Here is a 25,852-nt window from a genome sequence, read left to right on the forward strand (position 1 = left end):
GCAGATTCGGTGCTGTAGTTGGGCCTGAACCCAGATTGGGAGTGGTCCAGGCCCCCTGTCGCCTCAATGAACCTGGACAAGTGAATGTTAACATGCTTTTCGGCCAGTTTACTCAGGAGGGGCAGCAAGGAGATGGGACGGAGGTTAGAGAGTTCTGTCCATGGGGAGGTGGCATTTTTACGAATAGGATTCACCACTGCCTCTTTCCATTGCTGGGGGAGTTTGCCTTCTATATAGGAGAGGTTCAAAACTCTTTGGATAGAGGGACAAAGGTCAGTGCATTACTTATAATCACACGATGTACATAGTGAACAACTTGAGTTTTTGAAACTTTTAACTAAGGCACGCCAAAGCGTGCCATTCTGTATACGAATTTAAACCCTTTTTAACTGAGTCAGCTAGACAAATCCAGCGTTGCTCTTTTATGGTCAAGAGATGGTCAACATTGGGTTGTCTGATAGTTGGTTTAATAACTTCGACAACCCACCAGTGAAAATCATTCTCAGTGTGATTTTTGATAGAGAAATGGTCCACTAATGGAGCATTTTCGGTGTGGCAATGAATCCTAGATTGGTGTTGTAGAATTCTTTTTTTGATGGGTTGAGTTGTCTTGCCGAAATATCTCAGACCACACGGGCATTGAATGCAATAGACAACATTCGTTGTATTGCAGTTTGAAAAGTTCCTGAGTTTGTAGCATTTGTTGTTCAAATCAAACTGCTTGATGTTGGAGGTAGTGTTGCAGGCTGTACAATGATTACATTTGTAATGTCCCTGTAGGGGACTCAGTTGTCGCATGTTGTCCACTAGGTCAGAATCTTTTTTGTTCTTATATGCATGGACGAGCCTATCTCTCAAGTTTTTAGCTCTTTTAAAAGCAAAGAGTGGCTTGTCAGTCAATTCTGGTAAGTCTGAGAGTAAAGACCAGTTCTTGGAGATCACTTTTTTGATTGAATTCGTAGAAGTACCAAAGGTTGTGACACATACTAGTTTCGGTTCTGTGTCTTCAACTTTCACTTGTAGTAGTGATTCTCGATCATTGTACCAGGCCCGTTTCAGAGATTGTTTCAACAGCCTGTTGGGATAGCCGCGGGAAAGTAGTTTTTGTTTCAATACCTGAGCTTCCTTGAAGTAATCAGTTCTTCTTGTGCAGTTTCTACGTAAACGTAGAAACTGCCCAAAAGGCAAACCATCACGCAAGGCTTTGGGATGACAGCTATTATATTTCAGCAGTGTGTTTTTCGCCGTGGGTTTGGTAAATAAGGTTGTGAATAGAGTATTTTCTTCGGTAACTTTAATAGTGATATCAAGGAAATCAATACTCAAGTTATCAGAAACCAAAGTAAACTTTAGATTGGGGTTCTGTCTGTTAATCCAGTCGTGAAATTGCTTCAATTCTAGAGGGGTGCCATGCCAAATGAAGAAGATATCATCTATGTAACGCAACGGTTGTTTGTTTGAATTAGCTGGAGCTGATATTCAATGTTATGAACCATAGAAAAAATACTGTCTTTCTTTGTTCATGACTTATTTTGCTTGAATTAATTTGTGTTTTCACATCCCTTGTCACTTTTACAAAGTAAAGATTTGATTTAAATCAAACTTCCCTTCTTTTGCTCTGTTTTATCTTCACCTTCCATGCATTTACGCTGTGTTTAAAACAAATTTGATATCCTCTGGATACTTAAGAGTGTGAGATTGCGATACCACTCATTGACTAAGAGTAAACATTTCTGAAATAAGTCCCTTGTAGCACCCTATGTTTTGAACCATATACTGCCCAAGCCTACAAGGGTTGATTGGGTTTCCCCTGACAAAAATATTATTTTATCTAGAAGGAATGCAAGAAGCCAGCTGTCATCCACATGGACATGTATTCCAGAGACAGGCTGAAAGCACCACATGGTTACAGTAAGAAAATGACAACTTTTTAAAAGTACAGCAGCAACAAATGATGGATGGAATGCTGAATAAATTAAACATTCACCCCTAGTCAAGAGATCTGGGTTAAATCCATCAGTCTTTTGCTAACTTCGCCACCCCAGTTTGCACCCAGCCATATGCAAATCAAACTTGAGTGGGTCACGAAAGTCCAAGCAATAAATAATGATGCCTTTAAATTCAGCCTTTATCTTGTCACTTTTGCTGCCCTTCAAAGACAGAGGTTAAATGTCAGGCTATGTCACCTGACCTGACAAATTGCTGCTTATTTTTTTTAACATTTGAATTGGTATTTACAAACTCCTCTCAAGTTGCAGTCAAAGAAAGAAAAGTAAAGTGAATTATGTTTCAGTTTTGCTGGGGTACAGGGAGTGTAAAAGGGAAGACTGTTGGATGTAGTTGTTTATAACACACAACAGAAATCTGTCATTGAACTGTACACATTCAGCAGTTAGGAAATCAAAAATGAAGCAAATTTTTTGTAATTCTGAAGTGTGGGGGCAAAAAAGATTTCAATAGAATCAAAACAAATCAAGACACTTTAAGTGGTGACGCACAAATTATAAATATTAACTAAAACCTGATTTCCACACATTACCATTTGTGTTCAATATAGTTTTTTCAGTAAAACTATGTCTGTTTAAATTTAGTGCCCTAATTTATTGTAATGTCCAATTGTTCCTATATGCTGAACTGTTGCCTCCTTGGTCTCTACCCAGAGACATATGGGATCCGTTGCATAGCTATCTGTTCACCCATCCTCAGGATACTGGAGATGGGGTCGAGTTGACAACTTGACAACTGAACTGATACCCTGTGATGGAGATAGCAACTTGAGAACTGAACTGATACCCTGTGACGACTATTACTCTTTTTGCCTCGCTACCTGTATATCCATGTACAAATTATTTGTTGTTTGGATTCCTACTGAGTGGGAATGCGATATGGGTTGCGCCTACTGACTTGAAATATATGGTCCATTTCGATCTTGTAATATGTGGAGCAGTGTGGATAGTATATAACACAGATATATATGTTGGATTTTTCTCTTTGTACTTAAAGAGGGAGAGCGAGTGGGTGGGGTACACAATGAAATATAGGCACAGCCGATGAAGCACGTTTATCGTTGATTAACAAAAATCACTAAAATACTTTTTTTTTAAAGTCATTTCACCCCCCAAAAAAATGTTGCCCATTGTAATGGAAAATATGCTGTCAGTAAATGACAGTCTACTACCACACGATTCTTTAGTTACATTAAAAAACCACCTGCATTGTGTCCATTAAAAGTAGGTAGATTAAGAATGTTTGTTGTTCTAAAAATTGGGTCTTGGTTCTAAAAACTTTGGGTAGCACTGGTCTAACTTTTTTTTAATAGGAAAGGTTTAGCTGGGTTTGTTTCTAGATCTGGGTGCCCTTTGAAGCCTACGTCCAAAGTAAGAAGCACAGTTCCAGTTTTTGTATACTATGTATTTGTGAAGATGTACCCTTGGGAGCTGGGAAGACTTCACTTTCAGCGTTTGGAATTTTTTATGTCTTTGATATCTCTCACTGTTATTAGGTATCGAGACCGTTAGCCATCGTTCAGCTCTTTTTCTAAGCACATACTCGTGCTTGTGGCGGCATACACCTTGCGGGAGAGCGTAGGGGCGCGCCACAAGCACGAGTATTTTGGGCAACCATCCGGTACCAACAAAGATTACCACCGGCCACATCCACCATAATAGCCCAGCTGCAAGTAATCAAACAATCACTATAATGTCTTGGAATGTTGCCGGGATGCAAAATGTTTTGCAAAGTCCATGAGCAACCACACTCCTAGCAGGAGCAGTTGTAATCTGCGCACAGTAAACATGTGCTACCTCTTCAACACCAATAGGGGACTACGCGGAATATTTCAAACCTGCAAAAAAGGACAATATTTTCGGCAGACCATCAGGGGGCATTTCAACATATGTCAAGCACCATCTGAAAGTAAACTTTTCAGCAATACAGAACACATCAGACATGTTTTTGGCTGGTATTTTGAAAGGCTTGTCTACGACAGACGGCCCAACATCAATACTCCTAATCAATGTCTATTACAACCGCCACCGGCCGGGCTCAAAGAACAAATTCAACCGGCTATTAAACGAGATTGAAACTCTATTACTACGGTATGCAGGCATGGACTCAATTATTCTGGGCGATCTCAACATGCATGACATAGGGTAAATGATCCCTGAAAATCCTCATAATGGAAGTACCAGAAGATTTAATGCCCTAATGCGGGTCTATAGGTTGGCTACAACACACTGTCTAACCACAAAAGATAACCCAACTGAATTGATACCACCCACTTACAACAACCAAACAACAATAGATTACATTCTACTAAGCGAGAGATTACAAAAATATATGTCAAACTATAAAGTCCACCCCCGGTTTGAAAGTGACCATGCTGCCCTTACCTTAGAGCTGTCCATTAGTGCGAAAACACGGTAAACTCTTCTTTGTATTGGAGCTACACAGGGAGAAGAGTTATACAGACTCCTTAGAAGAATCAAATGGGGACCGCCTCCATGCTAAAAGTTTGCCTCATGGAAACTAACATGGAAAGGCTGGCAGACTGGCCATAATCAGAAGGGCAGAATAGGAGAATGGGGCTCACTCGCATACGACTTAGCCTACCAACTTCAAGGGAGCGATAATCAAAGAACCCATGTCAATTCCGCTTACAAATTGGGATATCAACCAGCAATCAAGAAATGTTCAAGAGAACTTAACTCGAAACGTAGAGCTTATCGAGCAACCAGATCGGTGACTGCCAAAAAAAACCTAAAACAAGCGGTAAAGAGACATGCAACAGTGGTCTGGCAGGCAAAACGTGAACTTACAGAGCAAAAATGGCTGAAGATTTTCGAGTTGCTTTTCCCTAGTAAAACCCCAAAGTTTTGGCAATATATGAATAAGGTAATCCATGGAACTTCCAATAGAGAGAACTCACTTGATGCAAGTACTTGGTCAGCCCACGTAAAAACTCTCTATACCAACGATTCAAAGAAATACCCAATTGAAATAACAACTTTCGGGGAACACCTAAATAAAACATCGATTGAATCCATGGACCCCCCAGCCGATGCCATACTTGCACAAACACAGGCAATACGAACAATCTTGAAAAAAATACGCCACAATGGAGCCCCCATACCAAATGGCCTGCCTGGCTCCCTCTTCGGAGAGGATATCAACTTTTGGGCTGAGAATTTGGGACAGTTGTATGCTGAGTGTAGGCTCTTGGCGGACGTCCCAGATTCCTGGAGGGTAATCTCTACTACATCCAATTTATAAAAAAGGGCCAAGCACAGACCCAAAGAACTACCGCATGATTGCCTTATTGGATGTGGAGGGCCAGGCCTATGCAAGCACTCTCCTGATGGAACTAGTGGATTGGGTTAACAAGGAGAATCTGCTTCCTTTCTATCAGACTGGGTTTCGTCCGGGAGGCTCCACCCTAGATAACATCATTGCTTTATCATATTTAGTACAACAAACAATGTCTAAGAATAATCAGCTGCTTTTTGCCTGCTTCATTGATTACACAGCAGCATTTGACGGAGTAGACCATAACATCTTATGGAAGAAATTGGCCTGCTGGAATATCTGACCGAAACTACTACAAGCCATTAGATCTCTGTATACGCAAAATTGGGTAAGAGTCAAACTCTTGTGTGAAACAGTCACAGAAAAAATCAGCACAGATCACGGGTTAAAGCAGGGCTGTGTGCTTGCCCCGCTGCTTTTTAATTTATATACAGCAGATCTGGGTAACACACTGCACGGAGCAACTCTGGGGACTCCCATGATTGGGGGAACTAGAATCCAGTTGATACAGTACGCAGACGACCTGGTCCTTTTGGACCACACTAAAGTTGGCCTTCGAAAAGGCCTAACAGCACTAGCAGAGTGTAATGCCAAAAACAAGCTGGTTGCAAACCCAACAAAATCTAAGATAGTGATCTTTGGCCGACATCCGAGAAAGAAGTTAATGAAATGGAGCCTGGCACCATTAACATTGTCCAGCACAGAATCGTACAGTTATCTTGGTGTATGGATCAGTGAAACAGGTCGGCCACAGGCCAATCGACACAAGCTCCAGCAGAAAGGCAGAATGGTCACTTTCGCCATCTGTAAACTTAACGCCAGCTTGGAAAGTCCAACGACCTTGGCTATCCAACGAGTCCTGAGGGCAAAATTACTACCATCCCTCAACTATGCGATACAGGCGTGTCGAGGCAAATTAGCGCAAGACCTCGAAAAGATCAACTGTGCAGCCTTCAAAAAGCTGTTCTGTCTTCCGTCGTGCACAAGGAACACTCTAATTAATTTGGAATTCAATCTTAACCGACAATCTTTGGAAGAACTGGCAAGCCTGGCAAAATACTTTTATTTAACCACTGTGGCTCCAGAGAACTCAATAAAGTTTGTTATGAACAAAAGATTTAAAAACCCGGGCAACCGGGGGTCAACCGGTCTCGCTTTAGCTAAAGACCTCTTGAACTTAGCTACAGAGAACTGGAATCCCAACATAATTACGTACACAACTATCAAAACATCAATAAAAAAGCAAATAAGATCATGCTCTCGAAAACTGGATATTGAAGCTTTGACAGCCAGAGGCTTCCACGAGACCCAAATTTCCCTTCTCACATCACATGGCCGCAAACCTCACCTTACACAGCCTGTGGGGAGGCAAGCCCTACAAAGGATTCTTGCAGCTAGACTGCAAGTGCTTCCATTAAAACATCTGTATCCTTCAGTGAAAGTAAGACCAGCGATTAAGGAGTGTCGCCTATGCCATTATAAGTGTGAAATATTGGCTCACGTCTTACTATGCTGTCCTGCCCTGTTGTCAATCCGCTGAATCCATCTAAGGCCCATTCTCCTCCAACTAGGCACGTGGTCGGCAAAGGAGGCAGTCCTTCAGCTATATTTGCTAGACACAGTGAAGCACATGGCTAACTTTGGGAAGTTCATCTATCATGCCCGACAAGCCCTCATGGACAGGTCAACTATGGCACCACATGAAATTCATCTGGAGGAGGGCCTAATGCAGTCCGGTCCCCTCTAAAAACTGGTCCGGTGCAGCCAAATGATCTATAGTTACTGCATTTTAAAAAATAAAATACCAAAGGGTGGTTTTAGGATCAAGCCGTATATATACATTGTTATTTTATTTAATTTTAATTATTCTTTTTACATTGATTGTTCCTTTTTGTATTGGTTTTCATTAACCACACAAATAAAGCGTCATTGTCATTGTCACAAGCACGAGTATGTGCTTCGAAAAAGAGCAGACTGCTCTTCTAAGTGCGCGCGCTTCTGTCCCCGCCCACACGTCCCAGCCACTCACTTGCTCCGCCCTCTCCGTTTCTTTTTTGATTGCGCTTCTTTTGTTCTTGTTTTGGGCAGAGGGCATTCTTTAACTATAGCTGTAGCGTGCCTATCTTGCCTTTCTTTTTATTGGAGAATAAGATAATGGTGTCCACAGGCCTTCAGTTGCCCTTCTCTGTTTCAGTAATCAGTGGCACGCCTGCGAGACGGGCCTACCACCAATGCTTCCTCTTCGGCCCAGAAATGGCGGCTGCAGCGTGATCTTCTCTGCCTGCACGGTGCTAAAAGGTACACAAGTAAAGCTTAGAAGTCTCAGGGAGCAGAAGGGTTCCTAGTAGGCTTTCTAAGTTTCTATTTTAGTAAGGACTTTTTAGTTTGGGTCATGGGTCCCAACGTTTGATCTTTATTGCTCAGCTATCCATACCTCCTCCTCTGCTCACTGCCCGCATCCTCTTCCTCCACTCACCCTCTTTCCCCCTGCTTCCCTCACATTGTGATGTGCTTCCTGGAGTTGCTCTTGCAATGCCTATGAAAATATTATAGCTTCCAAGGTATACAATGGGCTAGCTTCCTAAGATGTCTTTCGCCGCTTCCACCCCACCTCCTTGATGTGTATGCCTTCTCACCTTTGCAAAACAATCTGCGCGTGTGCGTCTCTTTGTTTGTACATATTTCTTGCCTTCTCTGTGCGAGCACATATATTATTTCCTTCAGTCAGTGTGTATTTTTGGTTTATGTGAGTGCGCATCTGTGTGTTTGTCTGTGCGCGCATCTACGTTTGGCATGTGATGCCTGACTGCGCTTGCATTTGTGCTGGGAGTGGTGTTTATCTTGTTGGTGTGTGTTTGTATCTACTGTTAATTGTATTCTGTGTGCATGGATTGATACGTGCGAGTGCTTCTACAAGGGTGGGAACTCCCACCAGCGAATTGCATCGATAAAATTGCAATGCGCAAATTACTTTATGTGCGCATGCATGCATGTGTGTCTGAGTGTGCATATATATGTAGGTATGTAGGAGTGCCTGTGTGTGTGTGTGCGCGCTTGTATATGTGCATGCTTGTGTAAGCGTATCTCCTCTTGGTAATGCTGTATATGTATGTGCATGCTTACGTATGTGCATGTCTATGTGCACATGTGTGTCTGTCTTTGTATGTGCCTCCATGCATATGTACACTTGTGTGGTTGCATCTAACTGTGTATGTGGCTGCAGGTAGCTGTGTTTCCAAATGTGTTCATGTCTCTGTGTGCGTTTGTGTCTGTGTGTCCCTATGTATCTGTGAACACAGATATGCTTTTAAATAAAGTTGGAGTAAGTGTGCAAACATAGTCTAGATTTTAACTTTCATTGATGTGATTTCTTTACATAGGCACATTGGTAATGCTGTATATGTATGTGCAGACTAGATAACTTGTTACATTTTCGTAGGCCTTGTTGTGTCCTGCTGGACACATTCTAGTTGTTTGCCGGATATGACCTAACACTTTACACTCACCCACCACTGTGTCATGAGGCACGTGACACAGTCAATAAAAGGAGCCGAGCGCACGTGCTCGTGGCTCATTAACCCACTACGATTACCAGTGTCTGTGTCCAGCTTCTATCTGCATGTGGGCCTAGGGCCCAGAACACAACAATGGCGACGAGGAGTGGCTGAGCCCCGGCGTACTACAGCCATTGATAAAGGGGGAGAGAAGGCTGATCGCCAAGAGGGCACCCCCTGCCAATGAGCGGCGCCGGCCGCCGAGTAGCCCGCAGGGCGTGTGCTCAGCCCCGGGCCTGAAGCTAATGAGAGAGTGACCGGGAGCCCACCCCACACCTCTCTAGCCCTGCCGAGTGCTGCCCTGCCGTAGGAGAGCCCACGGAGATAAGCGGACCGGCCAGAGCCCACCTGCACCGGCCGCAAGTGAGCCCGTGTGTGAGCGGACCGACCGGAGCCCACCTGCGTCGGCCGCGACAGCCCCAACTGTGAAGCGACCTTCGCGGAGCCCATCCGGATGACCATGGCGCCTTGCCGGACGCTGATGCGGCCGAAAATGGACACCTAGCGAAGCAAGGCCAGCGGAGCCCACCCACGGCCTGCTACCAGTGCTGCTGCGGCGACGTAGAAATTAGGCCCGCAGGCCACAGGTGAGCTTGTGTGAGGGCAGCGGCCTCAAGCAAAGTAAAGCCGATAGCGGGGCCCACCCGCAGCAGCCAGAGCCAAAGTAATGAGTGAGGGGAGGGGTGGAGTAGCTAACTACCTTCCGACCCCCTCTTATGAAAGTACCCCAAGAGGAAATTGAAAGCAAGCGGGTCAGACTGCAACGACGCTGGCTGCCGCTGCCTGCCTCCGGGAGAAAGTGCGAGGAGCCAGGGCCGACCCTCGAAGTACATCAGGAGCAAGCGGAGCCCACCCTCGTTGCTCGAGACACGGCCGGGCATGAAGGAAGAAGACTGACGCAGGAGCAAGCTGAGTGCCAAAAAAAAGCGCAGCCCTGCCGAACATACAACCGCTCCGAGAAGGCCTGGTGGATAAACGGAGCCTAACCGCAGCTTCGGAGCAGCGACCCCCCGCCCCCCTCCCTGCCGCACAGCGTGTGAACGCCTGCTGAGCTGCGGCGGCAGGGTGAGAAGGGGTGAAAGGCGGCGAATGACATTGCCCAAATACGCGGAGCCCACCTGCAACAAAGCTCCTAGGTCGTAAAATGCCCCATGCAGCTGCCAAGACGGAGAGCACCATAAAACACAGGGCAAACCCACGTGGGACACCAGCAGCGCTGCCTCGGCCGGCGTTTCCCCCCTTCGCACCATAAACACTCTTGTGCCCCACTGCCCCCATGCTTGAGAAACAAAGAAAAGAAAATGGGACTTACCTGACGTCCTGCTCCTGATATCTGGAGTCAGCAGTGGCTCCAGCCCACTACTGCACAGTCCACAAAGCAGGTCCTGCAAGCTGGGGCAGTAAAAGTAACTTCACGGAAAGAAAGTCAAGTAGAGAAGAAGGCTGCTGCTGGATTCAAACTAAATCCCACACTGCCATCTACTGGATGCCGAGGGGTATTGCACCAAATGAAGCCAATGAAGCAAACAAGCACAAGACAAGCCAGGAAAAAGATGTTTAGAGTGAAGCAAGCCTGCAGCGACGCGAACGAAGACGGAGACCCATCATCACTGCTGAGGTGACGCCTAGTGACCACAAGTGCTCACCGCAATCGCAGGAGAGACAACAACATCACCCTGGACAGCAAGGGAGAGTCAAGACCGTCTACCTCAAGCAGCAAGATTCGAGGAAGACCTACTGGAAGCGTGCAACTGTACCCCGGACGCGGACGGTACAGGACAACGCCTGACAGAGAGGTAGCCACACCCCAAAGCATGAGAAGAAGTATGCAGCAAGTACCCAAAGTACTGGAAGAAGTAGAAGTGCAGCACAAATATGGAGTAGAGCGATGATGCCAAAAAAACTAAAGAAGAGCAAGGAACAGAGCGACACTGAAGATGTACCACGACGGTACGAAGTGAAGCACAAACTTGCAACTGCCATGCACAATGACGTGCAATGAAAGAGTGACGCAAGATCACCACGCCAAGAAGCAAAAGAGCCTCACCGGCAGCGAGCAAGAGAGTGCCCATCGGAGAAGATCCAAGGAGCGGTGAAGTAACCCTCCGGAACCCGCAGAGCATACGAAGAGCGCAGACAAAAGTGCGCCAACGCAAAAGCACTGCAACAGAAGCAAATGGCGATCCCAACGATCGCGAACAGCAAGAATACTCACGAAGAGGAAGCTGTCTACCCCTTCTGGTCACAAAGAAGATCGCCCAAGAAGAAACGGATGATCCGACCAGCCAGAGGGGCGCCCAAACAAAAGCCGATCACCCAGATGGTCGCCCGAGAAGGAAAAGAAGAAAACCGACCTGCCAATAGGTCGCCGGAATGCTGACCCGCCAGAGAGGCGCAGCGAAGGTATTCTACCAGGAAGTCAGGATGAAGATGTCCTGCCAGAAGACGTCCGTGAACTGAGAGATCAGGAGAATGTCCGGAAGAAGACCCGGAGAGATGGACGCAACACCTACAAGAACTGGAAGCAATAGGAGGCAAGAAAGAAGATCGTAACGACCGGTCCAGTCACAGAAGAGTGGAGAGAAGACAATGTCCGAAAGCCAGGACAAGACCAGGGATAAACAGGCGGAGTGCACGCTGCTTGAAGAAGCCTGGTCAGAAAGACTAACCACTGGAGTCAAGCTATCCAGGCTGAAGAAGGCTGATAGCCAGAAACCAGTCCTTGGATGTTTGATTCCGGTCTAGGAAAGACATGGCTTGGTAGTTCGGGCTGGACTGTTCCCATGAGGCACAGGGTCAAGGCTGATTTGCATATAGCCATTGTCTGACCTAGGGTGGTGTGGAGTGCAAAAAAACGATGGATTTAGGCCCAGATCTTTGTACTGGGGTGAATGTAAGACATTGTTCTGCATTCTGTCCATCAACTGTGTTTTTTGCAATAAGATAGAAAGGTGACCGCACCGTGTCGTGAAAAGAAAGAATGAAGAAAGAAGTCATGTGGCACGACGCCAAGAACAACATCTGGAAAAGGTGAGGAGAGGTGTGATAAGTCTACACACTTACAAGTAGAAGAGGTGACACACACCACAACATCGTGTACAGTGACCCACACGTCCAGGAGAACACTGATGGCACCAGGAACAGAACAGGCACCTATTCACAAGACCCCGACGACCAGTCGACTACAGGAGAGCACAGGCCGGACCATTGGCAACACCCACCTTTGGGATCGAGCGGAAACCTGGATGCGGAGGGAGCTCAGATGGCCTGAACAAGGAGAACTGACCAATCCACACCAGCCCGTGGAGATCCAAGGGGCAAAGGCCTCAGGAACACCGGTGGCAGAGGGTCCCGACAAGAGCGATGGATCCATTGCCGTCTAACCTGCACGTCCCAGGAAGAAGAGGAACTTGTGCGCGAAGACAGGAGTCAACAACAACCCTTCAGGTGGAACTACGGACTCTGTCAGGTAGTACTCTCATCGTCTCCTCCATTCACACGCAGACTGTGGAGTTGGAGCAACGCTGTGGAGAACCCCCCGCCCAGTGGAAACCTGATGAAAAGGGCCTCCGGGACATCTCGTGGCAGGAGAACACCGAGAGAGGGGCATCCTAGTGAGAAGAATGTCCTTCAAACACTCCATCCTTTGTAATGTAAAGCCAAGCGGCCTACAGTGAAGAAACCGACGGACCAGTAGAAGACAACATCCTTCAAGTCCAACAGCTGGTCATCCTGTTTGGTGTCACCCTCAAAAGCAAGATCTCAGTGGACTGACCAACACACTTCCACGGTGCAAGTGCAGAAGAGCACGCCCACCGAGAACCAGGATGTCGAGCGCAGAAGAGTTAATATTTCAGCAGCAATTTCCACCGTCGTTATCAAGCAAGCGGCTGAAGAGACTCATTGTAAATTTGTACTTCCTCCCACAGGTTCAGACTTTTGTCTTTCCTTAATTTTTATCAAATTTTGGGAGGAATGTTGTGTCCTGCTGGACACATTCTAGTTGTTTGCCGGATATGACCTAACACTTTACACCCACCCACCACTGTGTCACGAGGCACGTGACACAGTCAATAAAAGGAGCCGAGCGCACGTGCTCGTGGCTCATTAACCCACTACGATTACCAGTGTCTGTGTCCAGTTTCTATCTGCATGTGGGCCTAGGGCTCAGAACACAACAGGCCTCACTTTGTGAGAAATGTGCTGCTCAAGAAACATTGCATGCATTTGAGTATTTATAATGCTACAGTTCATAAATAACATTGGAGTCGCCCTTTTGATGAACAGTTTTCTTTGAGGAGGGGCTGGCTATAGGTTCCCCTGGTTTTCATTTCTTGAAGATGGTTTCAGCCCCTATCCTTCCAGAGATGAGTCTTATAAAAGTGCTGCAGTCGATACCCACGCAGACACACACAAGCGTTGGACAAGAGCAGACTTCTCCTCCTCCTTCCGCTCTTCTACTCCTTCCATCCTCTTCCGTCCTCCACCACCCCTCTCCCCCACACACCGCCCCCATATTCCCCCAGAGAGTGCTGCAGCGTTATGTGGTGCTCTAGGTCTCTCAGCAGCTTTAAAGCCTGCAGTGGCCTACAGCAGCACTCCCTACACTTTGCCTTAAAAGGGCTAGTAGAAACCCTGCAGCCTGTTCCCCACTGAGGTAACCCCAAGTTAGAGGCCTAAGCTTTGGTGCTGTGAAATGCTTGAGGTCGCTTTCCAACCTGTTACAACTTTGGTCACATGACCCACGACTAGTTACCTGACTGTTGTGACATCACAACTCTGGTTACATGTTCTTCCAGGGTCAGGTTTTATGGGTGACATCAAAACGGGATCACATGATCTTTACAGGCCGGGGTTCATGGGTGACATCACAACCCACAGTCACGTGAACGATTTGGGTCTCCTGACTATGGTGACATCACAACCCCAGCCAGAAGTGAATGCGGACGGTCACATGATCGATCATACTCACGTAAGTTGGGTGTGATGTCTCTTTCGGGGAGGGCTGTCCAAGGCCCCAGGAAGTCAGCCACCGAAGTGACATCACGTCCGGGACACGAGAACTGTTGCTTTTGCGTTGCGTTGGATTGAAAGCATCCCATTTTACTACTGATAGTTTATGTTCTTATCCTAGAAGGTGGTTATTGACGGTGAGCTTTAATATGATACACAGTGATTAGTAGTCTAGCTACTACATATGTAATGGTCGGATAATTTGATACAGATGCTTGTTTGCGGTAGAAGGTGCTATTGTATCATGAAAACTCCTCTCGGTCAGTTGACTTCACAACTGAGAAGCAGCATGGACTTCCCTGGAGGAGAACGAAAAGAGCTTCCCTTATGGCGTGCATGGTAGAGGTGAAACAAATGTTAATTTAGAATGAAGTCTGTGTTTCTTCTTTCTGAAGATGAGGTCATCATCTTCAGGGTGTGGAAACAGGATGCAGTGACGGTGCTGACTTGTGCAGTCATGTCCAGTTTGCTGTCAGTGAGGATTTTGAGGTTACTGGGTGTGGGCCGAGTTTGTCCGGCCACCAGTTGGAATCCCATGGTAAGGTAATCTTGCCGAAGATCACTAGTTATGTCCATACTGGTGTTGAGCCTGCACAAAACCAAATTAAAAACATATAATAAAAGATTCCATTACATAGGTTGTAGATTCGAAGCAGCTTGGTACTCCAGGGCTACTTGGTATTCCAAATGCACGTACCTAAAATAAACAATTACTGGTGTATTTCCAAGTTACAGTATTTGTTAGAATGTCCTTATATATGAACGTTTTCGTTTTCTTCATATGACAAAACAACTGATTATGATTTATTGCCACACTCTTTAATTTTATAGGAAGGGGATTCCAGTGGAAGCCGTGAGGCCTGCAGACAGAGAACAGGCAAAGCGTGTTGTCTATTCCGTGGTTTATGGAGCAGGTAAGTGCCTTTAACAGTTTCATTCACATTATGCACCTACAGAATGTCTCGCACACACATATTTGCCAACATTCTGTTTACAAAATGAGTAAGTTTCAAAACCACTAATTAGAATAATGATGACATCACCAGAAATGACAGCATGTGAGTGTAGGGAGCTGGCTCTCTATATGATATATCAAAAGAGGTATACCATGCAAAGAGTTCAGGGATTCCTTCACTGGTGGACAGGGTCGTGCTCTAGAAATCCCAAGGTGATCCTTTAGGGGGTAGTGTGATCATGCAGAATTCGGTTTATCGGAGAAGAGTGTTGAACATCTGCAAATACACACAATAGTCAATAAATGATGCACACGACTCAATATGGAGATCCACACCAATTTATAAAAATAACACATATCTTTATATAACTTTAGGCACCAAGATCATCAAAAACAGGTAAGTACTTAACCTAGGAAGAAAACATACACTGCATACAGCAACTTACGGGACCTTTTCCCAGGGATTAAGGTGATTGTGGGGCAAAGCCCAAGGCAGCATTTACAGGTCACCTTAGAAGGCACAGAGGTGTCTGGGTGTAGAGGTGTATTTTTCAGTATCAGGTCATTTATATTGTTTATGTTTATGTTTATGTTTTTGCGATTTTTATTGCGCGCAAATACCCGAGGGTGTCTCGGCGCAGATCGGACTCCTGAGATGAAGCTACCTTAAAATTATTGGTCAAATAACCACGTTTTCAGGAGTTTTCGAAAAATAGTAAGGGTTGGACTGGTTTTAATGGGCAGAGGAAGGGAGTTCCATAGCTTGGGGGTGGCTACTAGAAAACGCCTGTCTCCCCAGCTGGCAGTTCTGGTACGCGGGACAACAAGAAGATAGGTACTAGCAGAGCGAAGGTGTCTTTGTGGGGCATAGATTCGAAAGGCATCTTTGAGGAACCTTGGTCCGGAGTCATGAATAGCTTTGTAAGCAATGCAAAGAGCTTTAAATTTTATGCGATTCTTGACTCTTAGCCAATGCAGATGGCGTATGGCCATGGTAGTTGAGCGGCGACGGGGAATATTAAGCAGAATTCTGGCCGCTGCATTTTGCACAGACTGCATTTTAGCTAGAATCTGTTCCTGTGTGCCAAGAAAAAGGGCATTGCCATAGTCCAGTTTTGAGAAGACAAGGGTGGTAATCAAAGTTTTCCCAGCTCCTGCCGGGAGGTACGGCAGCAGTCTTCTAATTTTTCTTAGCATGAAGAATGATGAAGAGACCACCTTGTTCACGTGGTGTTTGAACAGCAGCTTGTCGTCGAACACAACGCCAAGGTTCCTGACCTTGGCAACAGGGGTCGGGGGTGGGCCCATTTCACTGAGCCACCAGCTGGAGGACCATTCTGGTGCAAGGTTGCCAAAGGTCATAACCTCGGTGTTGTCCGAGTTTAGCTTTAAGCAATTACTAGACATCCATGAACTGATGGTCCTCATTCCTTCCTGAAATCTTGCGGCCACAGCTGGCCCATCTTTGTGTATTGCCAACACCAATTGGGTATCATCTGGGTAGGTGGTTAGGCGGAGACCCTGAGCTTTAATGACTCTCGCCAAATCTGCCACATATATATTAAATAAAGTGGGACTTAGTGCAGAGCCCTGCGGCACCCTACACGGTAGGGTAAATGTTGGAGAGTAGAAGGAGCCTAGCTTTACTGCCTGGGTACGATTAGCCAAAAAGGAGGCAATGAGGTCCCTGGCATGGTGGGTCACTCCCAGGGAGGTGACACGGTCTATCAGGATGGAATGATCGACCGTGTCAAAGGCGGCAGAGACATCTAGAAGAACCAGGATCGCTGCCCCGCCCTGGTCCAGTATGGTCCTGATCTCACCTGAGGCCTTTATCAAAGCCGTCTCAGTCCCATGGCCCTTCCTGAAACCAAACTGGGTGTCATCTAGGAGCTGATGGTGATCAATAAAATTCGGCAGTTGTTTATTCATGATGGATTCGAATATTTTGACCGGGAAGGGGAGGCAAGCAATCGGTCTGTAGTTGACTGAATCAGAGGGGTCCAGGGAAGGTTTCTTTAACAAGGGCTTGATGATCGCAGTTTTCCATATTTCAGGGTATATACCTGTTTGGAAGATGGAATTGCACAGGTTTGTAAGAGGGGAAGTAATAACCTCTTTTAAGGCGCACAGGATAGAAGAGGGACATGGATCTAGAGGAGACCCAGGTTTAATAGAATTGATTAGGATAGTGATCTGATCTGCCGTAGTCGGAAGGAAATTAGAAAAGAAGGGAGTGAGGGGGAGGGGCTGAGAGAGAGGTTCATCATGATCGGAACTCGTTGCAGGGGAGAAAGATGAGTAGATGTTCGTAACCTTGGTAAGGAATATTCTTTAAATCATAGTTGAAGCACTTTGTGGGAATGTTAACCTGTTGAGGAAAAACATGTATTGCATTTGGGCACTCAGCAGTGACTTACGGGACCAATCTTCTGGACTTAAGGTGAGTGTGGAGCTAGGACAAAGGAAGCACCAACAGTTCACTTTGGACAACACTGGGGCGGCCGGGTGCAGAGGTGCCTTTCAATGTTGAGTGCCCCATTTAAGTCTATAGAGATCGGTCTGTCGGAAAAGAGGCTGCGGGCTTCTACTAGAGGACCAGTCGGGCTGAACCAACAAGTCGACTCAGGCTTCACGATGCTTGAAGACCCATTCGGTCCTCTTCTCCAAGGGCCAGGGGCGACGGGTGCAGAGGTGTCCTTAGGCGTCATGTTTTTATTACCAGAAACAGTCACTGTAGAGGGTGCCTGTGAATTTGAGGCTGCAGGGGGCATTTGGGAGTTCACAGAGGGCAAGTCCAAGGTGGACTTTGTCTCTGGAGGGCCTGGGGCTACGCTGTCATCATTGGCCTACTTCAGCTCAGGTAGTGCAGGTTCAGTGTTGATTTGCGGCGTCAGGTTTTTGCAGTTCCAGGGCTCACAGCTTCTTTTGGGTGCCTGTAGGGTGCAGGGAAGCAGATCTGTTGCTCCATGGGAGTCCCTGGTTCTTTGTTGAAGGCAGGCAGGCCTCCCAGGCTTTGTAAGCACAGCAGCTCAGGACGAGATGACTTTTGGTGCACTTTGATGGGAACAGCAACCAGGCTGGCTTTTCCCCTTCCTTAGTCTTTGCTTTTGCAGCTCTTCAGTGTCCTTCTTCTTCTGTGTAGGTCAGCAGGAATTTTGGTGCCAGGAGCTCCCCTAAATAGTGGATTTAGGGTCATTAGATGATTTTATGTAGTAGCCAATGGGCTACTGATCCCTGGGGTCACTGTGCACCCTATAGGATTGCTTCCTGTGGGAAGCGGGCAAAACCCTGTCCCAGAGTTCCTAAGTTTGCCATTACAAGCAAGGCCAATTCTGAAAAGTTGTGTTCATTTCAGGTGGTCCACCCTTGGGGTGATACCTACCTGAAGGTGATCATGCCTATCTGACTAGCTAATGTTCCTGACTGTCCAGGTGCCAAAGAGCTCTGGACAAAGGTGAGCGGCTTCGTCTCCTTAGAGGGAAGCCATATTCCCATACTATAGGTGGTGGGCTGTTTGAAGCTTCTCTGCCTCAAAATACTAATCTGCAAGTCATCCCTCTGCCCAAGCTTCCTGACAGCAAAGGCCCTCACCCTAGGGAGTCAATGAGCACACCCGCGGTAGGTAGGTTTTCAGGTGGAACCTCTAAGGTGTCCTTGGGGTGCAGGTATTATTAAATCCATCACTGGAATCAGTGTGGTTTTATTAATGCATGATGTTAGATACCAAGCCCTGTTCTTTCTCTCCGTTCTGCAAAAAACCTATGGGAAAAGAATTATACCCTGTTTAAATACTGGGCTATACACCAGTGGTAACTATCTTTCATACTGGTGACTGAACAAACATCTTGGTGTTGCCTCACAAGTCTTGTCTTGATATTATCATACCTTTCACTTCTGTTGGTAAGTGTTCTGTAGAGTGGTGGGTGTTTTCCTTTGCAAAGCTGATAATGCATTAGGGTGCAGGTTTATACGTAGCTTAAGCTTCATTGGTTAAAGTGTTTTTTTTACCTTAAACGTTTTGGCTGGTATTAGTATACCTTTTCATGTTTATTCATAATAAGTGTTTCAAAGATTTTGATCTTTTTGGGGCACACTGTTTCCATAGCCAGTTTCTAAGGTGGCTCCGCGTTCTGGCACACACATTTTCACAGAAGAAACTGATGTTGGTGCGCCGGAGGGGACTTATATGGCATTGTCACATCTGGAGACGTGGTCATTACAGAGCCGTATTGTGCTGTCTCCCGGTGCGCATAGGTGCTGCTGAAAAAAATTCCAGATAAAATCTGATGCCTAGGGAGAATTAAAAAGTTAAGGAAGCTGCAGCTAGACTGTGTCGCTACCAGATATTACGTTACCGAAAGTAAGTAACTTGTACATTCTTACTTAGTACACATATTACTTTGCTGGCAGAAACTGTTCAAATTTTTATCGACGTTTGACCAGACTTGCCTTGTGTGAAATCTTTTATAGACAAATAGATCAGTGGAAATCAAAAAAGATTGGCATAAAAATAAGTATACTTGATTACTCAATAATAACTTTATTCGATAGTTAAGTCATAAAAGCATTTAATAAAACATTGAGTATTGTACAGATAAAACAGTAAGATAAGTACCAAAGTACATTTATATAAATATATTAAAAATGTAATTAAACTTCCATAAGACACTGCCGAGTATGATCACTACATAAACACATCCTATAATAATACATATTTTTTTTAAATCAAGCAATCTCTTCATTGTTATTCCATAGTTGATTCAGTTTAAGCTAGTCACGGTCAATAGACAAAAAGCATCATTTCCTACACAAAACTACTGCTTCGATCGAATAGCCCAAGCCCATTTCAGGAACTTGGCTACAACTATAGCAATAGGGGGACTTGGATCTGAAGCTAAGATTCTTAATGCCTCCCTATATCTACGTGTTCCAATTAATCGGCATATAGGTTTCACCCACTTTTTCCGAGGTGCTGCATAGTGGGGACGAAAAAAACAAGACATGGCATTCTGATTCTTGCTGGTCCCTGGTATACTTAAAAACATGATAGAACCAGAATTTAAAGGCCATCTGTACAGCTTGAGACAGCTGGAGTAGTCCAAAATGTTACACTTTTATGGGTGTGATCGTTAAAAAGGTAATGCTTTCACTGGCATTTGCCAGCACTGCCAGGAGCTGTGGGTGGTGCCAGCTATGGTGGACTCCTGAGAAATACTTCAGGCCCTGGCCCTTATATCTTTATATATATTTTACAAATTTAGCACTGACACATGGATGCCTCTTGGATGTCGAGAAAGGAGTCAGTTGTCAGCAATGGGGCAGAGTTCTACATGTAACTACAATAATCTACACCTCCAAATGTGGCGATGAGTGGAACATACTGAGATTTTCTATCAAAAGTGGTGGATGTTATTTTGGCTGCCTGCTGCCCCTCCACCAAGTCTAAATATTCGGGCAGTTGTACTAAATTTATCACATGGTGTGAGGAGAAGCAGGTTAAACCCATGTAGGAGAAAATAGCTGATGTTCTTTTATTAGTTTTGTCTTTGGGATGGCACGTTTTTGCTCTGGGCACTGTTAAAGGTTAATTGTCAGCCCTTTCAGTCATTCTGCATTTGCCTGATCATTACACATTACTAAAGTCACTCCTTGTGATGCTTCTCTTAAACAGGCTTTCACATATGTTTCCACCTACTCCCTTTATTATGCTGCAGTTGCACCGTAATTAAGGTTTTAACCTTTTTGATGTGTGATCCCTTTACACCTCCCCAGACCTGTACTTTGATGCTCTTGACCTTAAAAACTGTATCTCTCATTGCTGTCACTTCTGCACACCCAATCAATTAGCTGCAGGCCTTGCCAGTTCAGACTTTGTATACTACCGTTTTCTGTGACATGCTGGTTATTAGCACCATGAATTCTTTCTTCTAAAAGTGTTGCCACCTGGGGTAGTCCATCAAGTTGCTGTGGTTCTTCTCTCCACTACATCCATTCTAATGATGATGGGGATGCACCATTGACTCGTCAAGAGCCAGTTTTCAGCGGGGCATGCTGAGGACCACAATCGCCAGACTCCTCCAGGATCCTCCACCTGACCAACTGCTCAGCGCCTGTAGAAGGCTGGCTCGGTATATGGTGCACACTTATTTAAGTGATGCACCTTGCACTAATCCAGACAACCCTTATGGTGATTTTAGTCTTCTTAGACAACCATAGAAAGCTCTCTAAGTGGTATCTGTCGAGAGCAGACTCCAGGCTTAGTTCAGAAGCAGTGTTAAGCTGCTTGTTTTACCAGATCTAATCGTGTAGTGTAGGGTAAATGAAAAAGAATCAAGCAGTGTAGTTAATAAAACGTGTCTATTTATTATACACACTCACTTACACATTGGTATATCTCCTACCCGGTGATATCAACACAAATACACACAATACTTCGATTGCAAACAGGTAAGTAAGCACAATACACAGTGGTCTCCAGGAGGAGACCATACCATATACTAAGAAAGTGGAATGCGAACTGCTACTGAAGTCAGGACTTGGACCATGAGACTCAAAAGAGTTAGGGACCCAAGGAACTACCCAAGGTATGTTCCCAGGAACCCCACGGAGGCTGTATGCAGAGTGGAAACCCAGCTGTGTACTCAATAGACGTCAATGGGAAAGTCGCAGTTACAGTTTTTAAGAAGAAGGACCCTTCCCAGTAGACCCTGAAGAAGCCCCATGGAAGAAAGAAGTTTGGAGAGTCACCCCACCCGTGGATACCCCATGAACCAGGATACCTACACCAGGGAAGCTGGGTGGATAGGTGCAATGTGACGTCGGAAACCGCCTTAGACCACAATGGAGGACTTCAGTAAAGATGCCGCTGGCGAAGAACGTGGAAGAGTCAGGTGGAATCCAAGGGTGGTTTCTTGAAAAGGAGAACCTGCAAGCAGAGGGGACAGAGGCTATGCCACTCTGAGGTGACTATGGAAAAGCAATGACCACCGATGACGGAAGATGCAGGAGTGATGAAGGTGACCTTGTCGGAGAAACTGTGAGGACCAGGTGACGCTGTGAAAGACCAGGAGCTGTTTACGAGCTGACATCGGAAGTCGAGAACCAGGAGGTCGGTGTCCTGCTGGAGCACCGGCAAGCCTTGGCATCAGCAACAGATGTGGAAAACGATGAAGGAGCAACATTGGGCCAGCAGGGTCCAATTGATTCATCAAGCAAGGGAGCCTTCTGAAGCAAAAGTAGACCCTCAATAGGACCCACAGGCCGAAGGACCTCAAGCAGCTCACCAAAGATGAAGGCCCACAGTGCAGAGGATGCAGTGAGGGCAAATATCTCGGTAGGAAGAGATGCTGGAGGCTGGAGATTCTTGTAACCTGAAGATCTCTGGAGTGCAAAGCCAACAAGCCTTTGCAACTGCAAGTGGGCACGGTGCACAGGGGTTCGGTCTCAGTGGTTCCGAACGAGGAATACTTGCCTCAAAATTGTAGAGAGGACAGATCAGGTCTTGAGGAAGTTGCAGAACCACTGAATGTGTTGCTGGGCCTTTCAGAATCCGGGGCGCTTCAGGAGCAGGAGATCAGTCAGCTTTGTTTGAGTGCCTGCAGATGCATGGGGGTGACTTCTACACTCCAAAGGAGATTCCTTCGGGTGTCCTTGATGCCCACAGGTCTATTGAAAATCCTGGATGAAGCACATATACAGACAATGAAGAAAACTTGCAGAACAGTTCGAGTTCAGCTCAGCAGCAGGAGGGCAGAATCATGTCTCATGTCAGCAGCAGCATTAGCTTGCTGGTAGACCCCCAAAGGTTGTTACTGGGAGTACTGGGGACTTCCCAGAGAAGCCCTCCAGTTCATGTAAGCATACCTCCAACACTGGTATCCTTGTTGGGATATGATTCCAACATGTTTGATACTAAACACGCCCAGGTTCGGCACAGCCGTTATATAGTTAGCCATCGTGTAATGACGCATGGCCTCTATATGTATGAAAATGGCTAACTGCACTTAGAGAGCCTAGAGCATTGTTTCCGGGGTTTGTACGGGATGTCCTTCTCATGCAGGGCACCCTCACACTTGTAACCTATCACTCTGCCTTCAGGATTGGAAGGCCTACAACAGGGGTGACTTATGGGTTGTAAGTGCAGTGACCTCAGATATAAGGAAACATGTATCTGTCGTAAGTGGTGCTGACATCAGCATACTCATAGTTTGAATGGTCTCTCATGGGTGGCATAATACATGCTGCAGCCCATGGGAAATCCCTGGGTTACCTATGCCCTGGGTACCTTAGTACCATATGCTAGGGACTTACATGGGTACACCAGTAGGCAATTGTGGATTTAGAAAAGTACTTACCATGACAAATTTAGGGAGGAAGCACATTTGCTGAGGTCCTGATTAGCAGGATCCCAGCCAGACTAGTAAAAAAAATAAATAATAAAAACGCCAGCAAAAGTGGGGGTAACCATGAAAACAGATCTTACAGTGCCATATAAGGTGCCCTCATTACCTGGGCACGGGCCAGGGGTGGGGCATGCCCATGTTCATGCCTGGCCGAAGAGTGTGCCAAAAGTAGGCCTGTCTTCACCCATCCGCTGCCAGAGGAGGCTGTCCTGGGCCACATCTCTTGGCCCCTATATCAGAGTACTTGTTGGGATTTTCCTGGCTCGTTTGAAGAACCGTGCATCATGCGTAAGAGGAAATCTGTGGCACTTTCTCTGTCTTCTAAAGACCCTCCTTTAACTGCCACTATGACTATAACAAGCTTTCTCACTAACGGGGTGCTCTCAACTCAGAGATAGAGTGCGTGAATGAAAGATTGGGTGTAACAAAAAAGCATCACTAATGGGCGTGGACAGTGGTGCTGTAATGTATTCTACCCTCCTCACCCAGTTAATACTTCTTCATGCAAAAAACAAACAAGTGAGGCATCCAATCCATGTGTCTTTAATGGGGATTTATCGGTTGACGCTAATAATACCTTAACTAACAACAATGTACTCTCAGGATCTCACCCCACTTACAAAAAGGCAATGGACGACTAGCCAATTCATGTGCAAGGAAACCACCTACCAGATCCAAAACACCTTCAATGTCAGTGACCAATACAGTTTTTGTAGGCCCCATTCAAACTGCGCTCATTAAGGCGGCTGAGGAAGCCCTAGTAAAATCCTTTGACTCCGTTTTTGCTGTACATAAGGGTATAGATTCCTCACTCAAGGTGTTATTAGATCAGTAGACCCTCATTAAGGCAGCAGATAGAGGTTCGGGGACTAGGTGCTTTTATGCAGTGCTAATGACCCCATACCTTTGTATGGTCATGTGGAAAACATAGGAAATATGGTGACTGAATCTTCATCAACAAAAGGCAGAGTTACTCCCACGTGTTACTACTGCATATAATAATCAACCCCTTCTCCTGAGCTTCACCTCCCAACTGAGCCATTAGGGGAAAGCCTCCCACTCCCCAGTATCAGAAACAAGGAAGTCAATGACAGACAATCCTATATGTGAGGGTCCTGCCCTCGGGCAGCATAACAAGGTTTTACAGTTGTCACCCGAAGCAATTCCTCTTGTGATCATGCTTCAAAACCTCCCGATCCTACAAACTAATCACGTTGAGGACAATTTCCAGGTAAAAACAAAGTTATACACTAGTTGGGTGGAAGCCAAGATTTCTACAGTTGGGATACCCTGTACAGCGATAATATTGCTGTGCGGAGTGCCACCTGGGTGTGGAATAGTCCCAAAAGGGAGCCAGGGTGCTGCATGGTAATTAATTTCAGGGATCCACAGCTGGTATGCTTATGGCTGAACAGGTTATCCTCATATTAATATCAGGGCTGTCCAACTTGGTTATTTTTATAAACCAAGTAATGCTATATTCCTTGGGCACACTGTGCTTTCAGTACCTGCCTGTAGGCCAGAGCTTTCCGCAGTGTGTGTCGCGACACAGAACTGTGTTGCGACCCCTGCGTGGGTGTGTCGAGCGACGATGACCTATGCGGGCACGGTAGGCAGTCAAAATATCGAATTGTTAATATCGAAGTAGTAATATTGAAGGTAAGTAACATCGATTTTGTTAATGTCTATGTAAGTAACATCGATGTTACTAATATCTATGTTAGTAATATCGATGTTACTAATATCTGTTAGTAATATCGATGTTACTAATATCGATTTTTATATGATTTCTATGTATATTATTATGTATTTAATATGTATTATTATTTTTTAATGTAATTTAAGTAAATTTTGTATTTTAGTACCGTAGCGGGTTGTGGGTTTATAAGGGAATAGGGTGGGAAGTAATTTAATTATACTAAATTAATTATTAATTTATTAGGAATTATAAATTAGTTTTTAATTAATAGGTCATTAATTCTTATTAATTATTAATTTATTTTAATTAATTGATTAATTGATAATTATGTTCTGTTGCGGGTTATGGGTTTACAGGGGAATAGGATGGGAAGTCATTTAATTATAGTAAATTAATTAATAATTTAATAGGAATCATAAATTAATTATTAATTAATAGGTAATTAATTATTATTATTTAGTAATTTATTTTAATTAATTGATTAATTGATAATTATGTTCTGTTGCGGGTTATGGGTTTACAGGGGAATAGGATGGGAAGTCATTTAATTATAGTAAATTAATTAATAATTTAATAGGAATCATAAATTAATTATTAATTAATAGGTAATTAATTATTATTATTTAGTAATTTATTTTAATTAATTGATTAATTGATAAGTATGTTCTGTAGCGTGTTATGGGTTTACAGGGGAATAGGGTGGGAAGTAATTTAATTATATTAAATTAATTAGTAAATTATTAGGAATTATAAATTAATTATTAATTAATAGGTCATTAATTCTTATTAATTATTAATTTATTTTAATTAATTGATTAATTGATAATTATGTTCTGTTGCGGGTTATGGGTTTACAGGGGAATAGGATGGGAAGTCATTTAATTATAGTAAATTAATTAATAATTTAATAGGAATCATAAAT

General features: G+C 44.9%; 1 protein-coding gene across 1 annotated transcript in view; it reads left to right on the top strand.

Annotated features, from left to right (window-relative positions):
* Positions 1-25,852, top strand: part of POLN (DNA polymerase nu) — a 2,377,116-nt gene that overhangs the window by 1,702,132 nt on the left and 649,132 nt on the right. The window contains exon 22 of the mRNA XM_086964459.1: positions 14,703-14,785. Within this exon, the coding sequence (XP_086820585.1) occupies positions 14,703-14,785 (83 nt within the window). The remainder of the gene's footprint in view (positions 1-14,702; positions 14,786-25,852) is intronic.

Source organism: Lissotriton vulgaris, chromosome 3_2 (assembly GCF_964263255.1).
Source record: "Lissotriton vulgaris chromosome 3_2, aLisVul1.2, whole genome shotgun sequence".
Classification (NCBI taxonomy): domain Eukaryota; kingdom Metazoa; phylum Chordata; class Amphibia; order Caudata; family Salamandridae; genus Lissotriton; species Lissotriton vulgaris.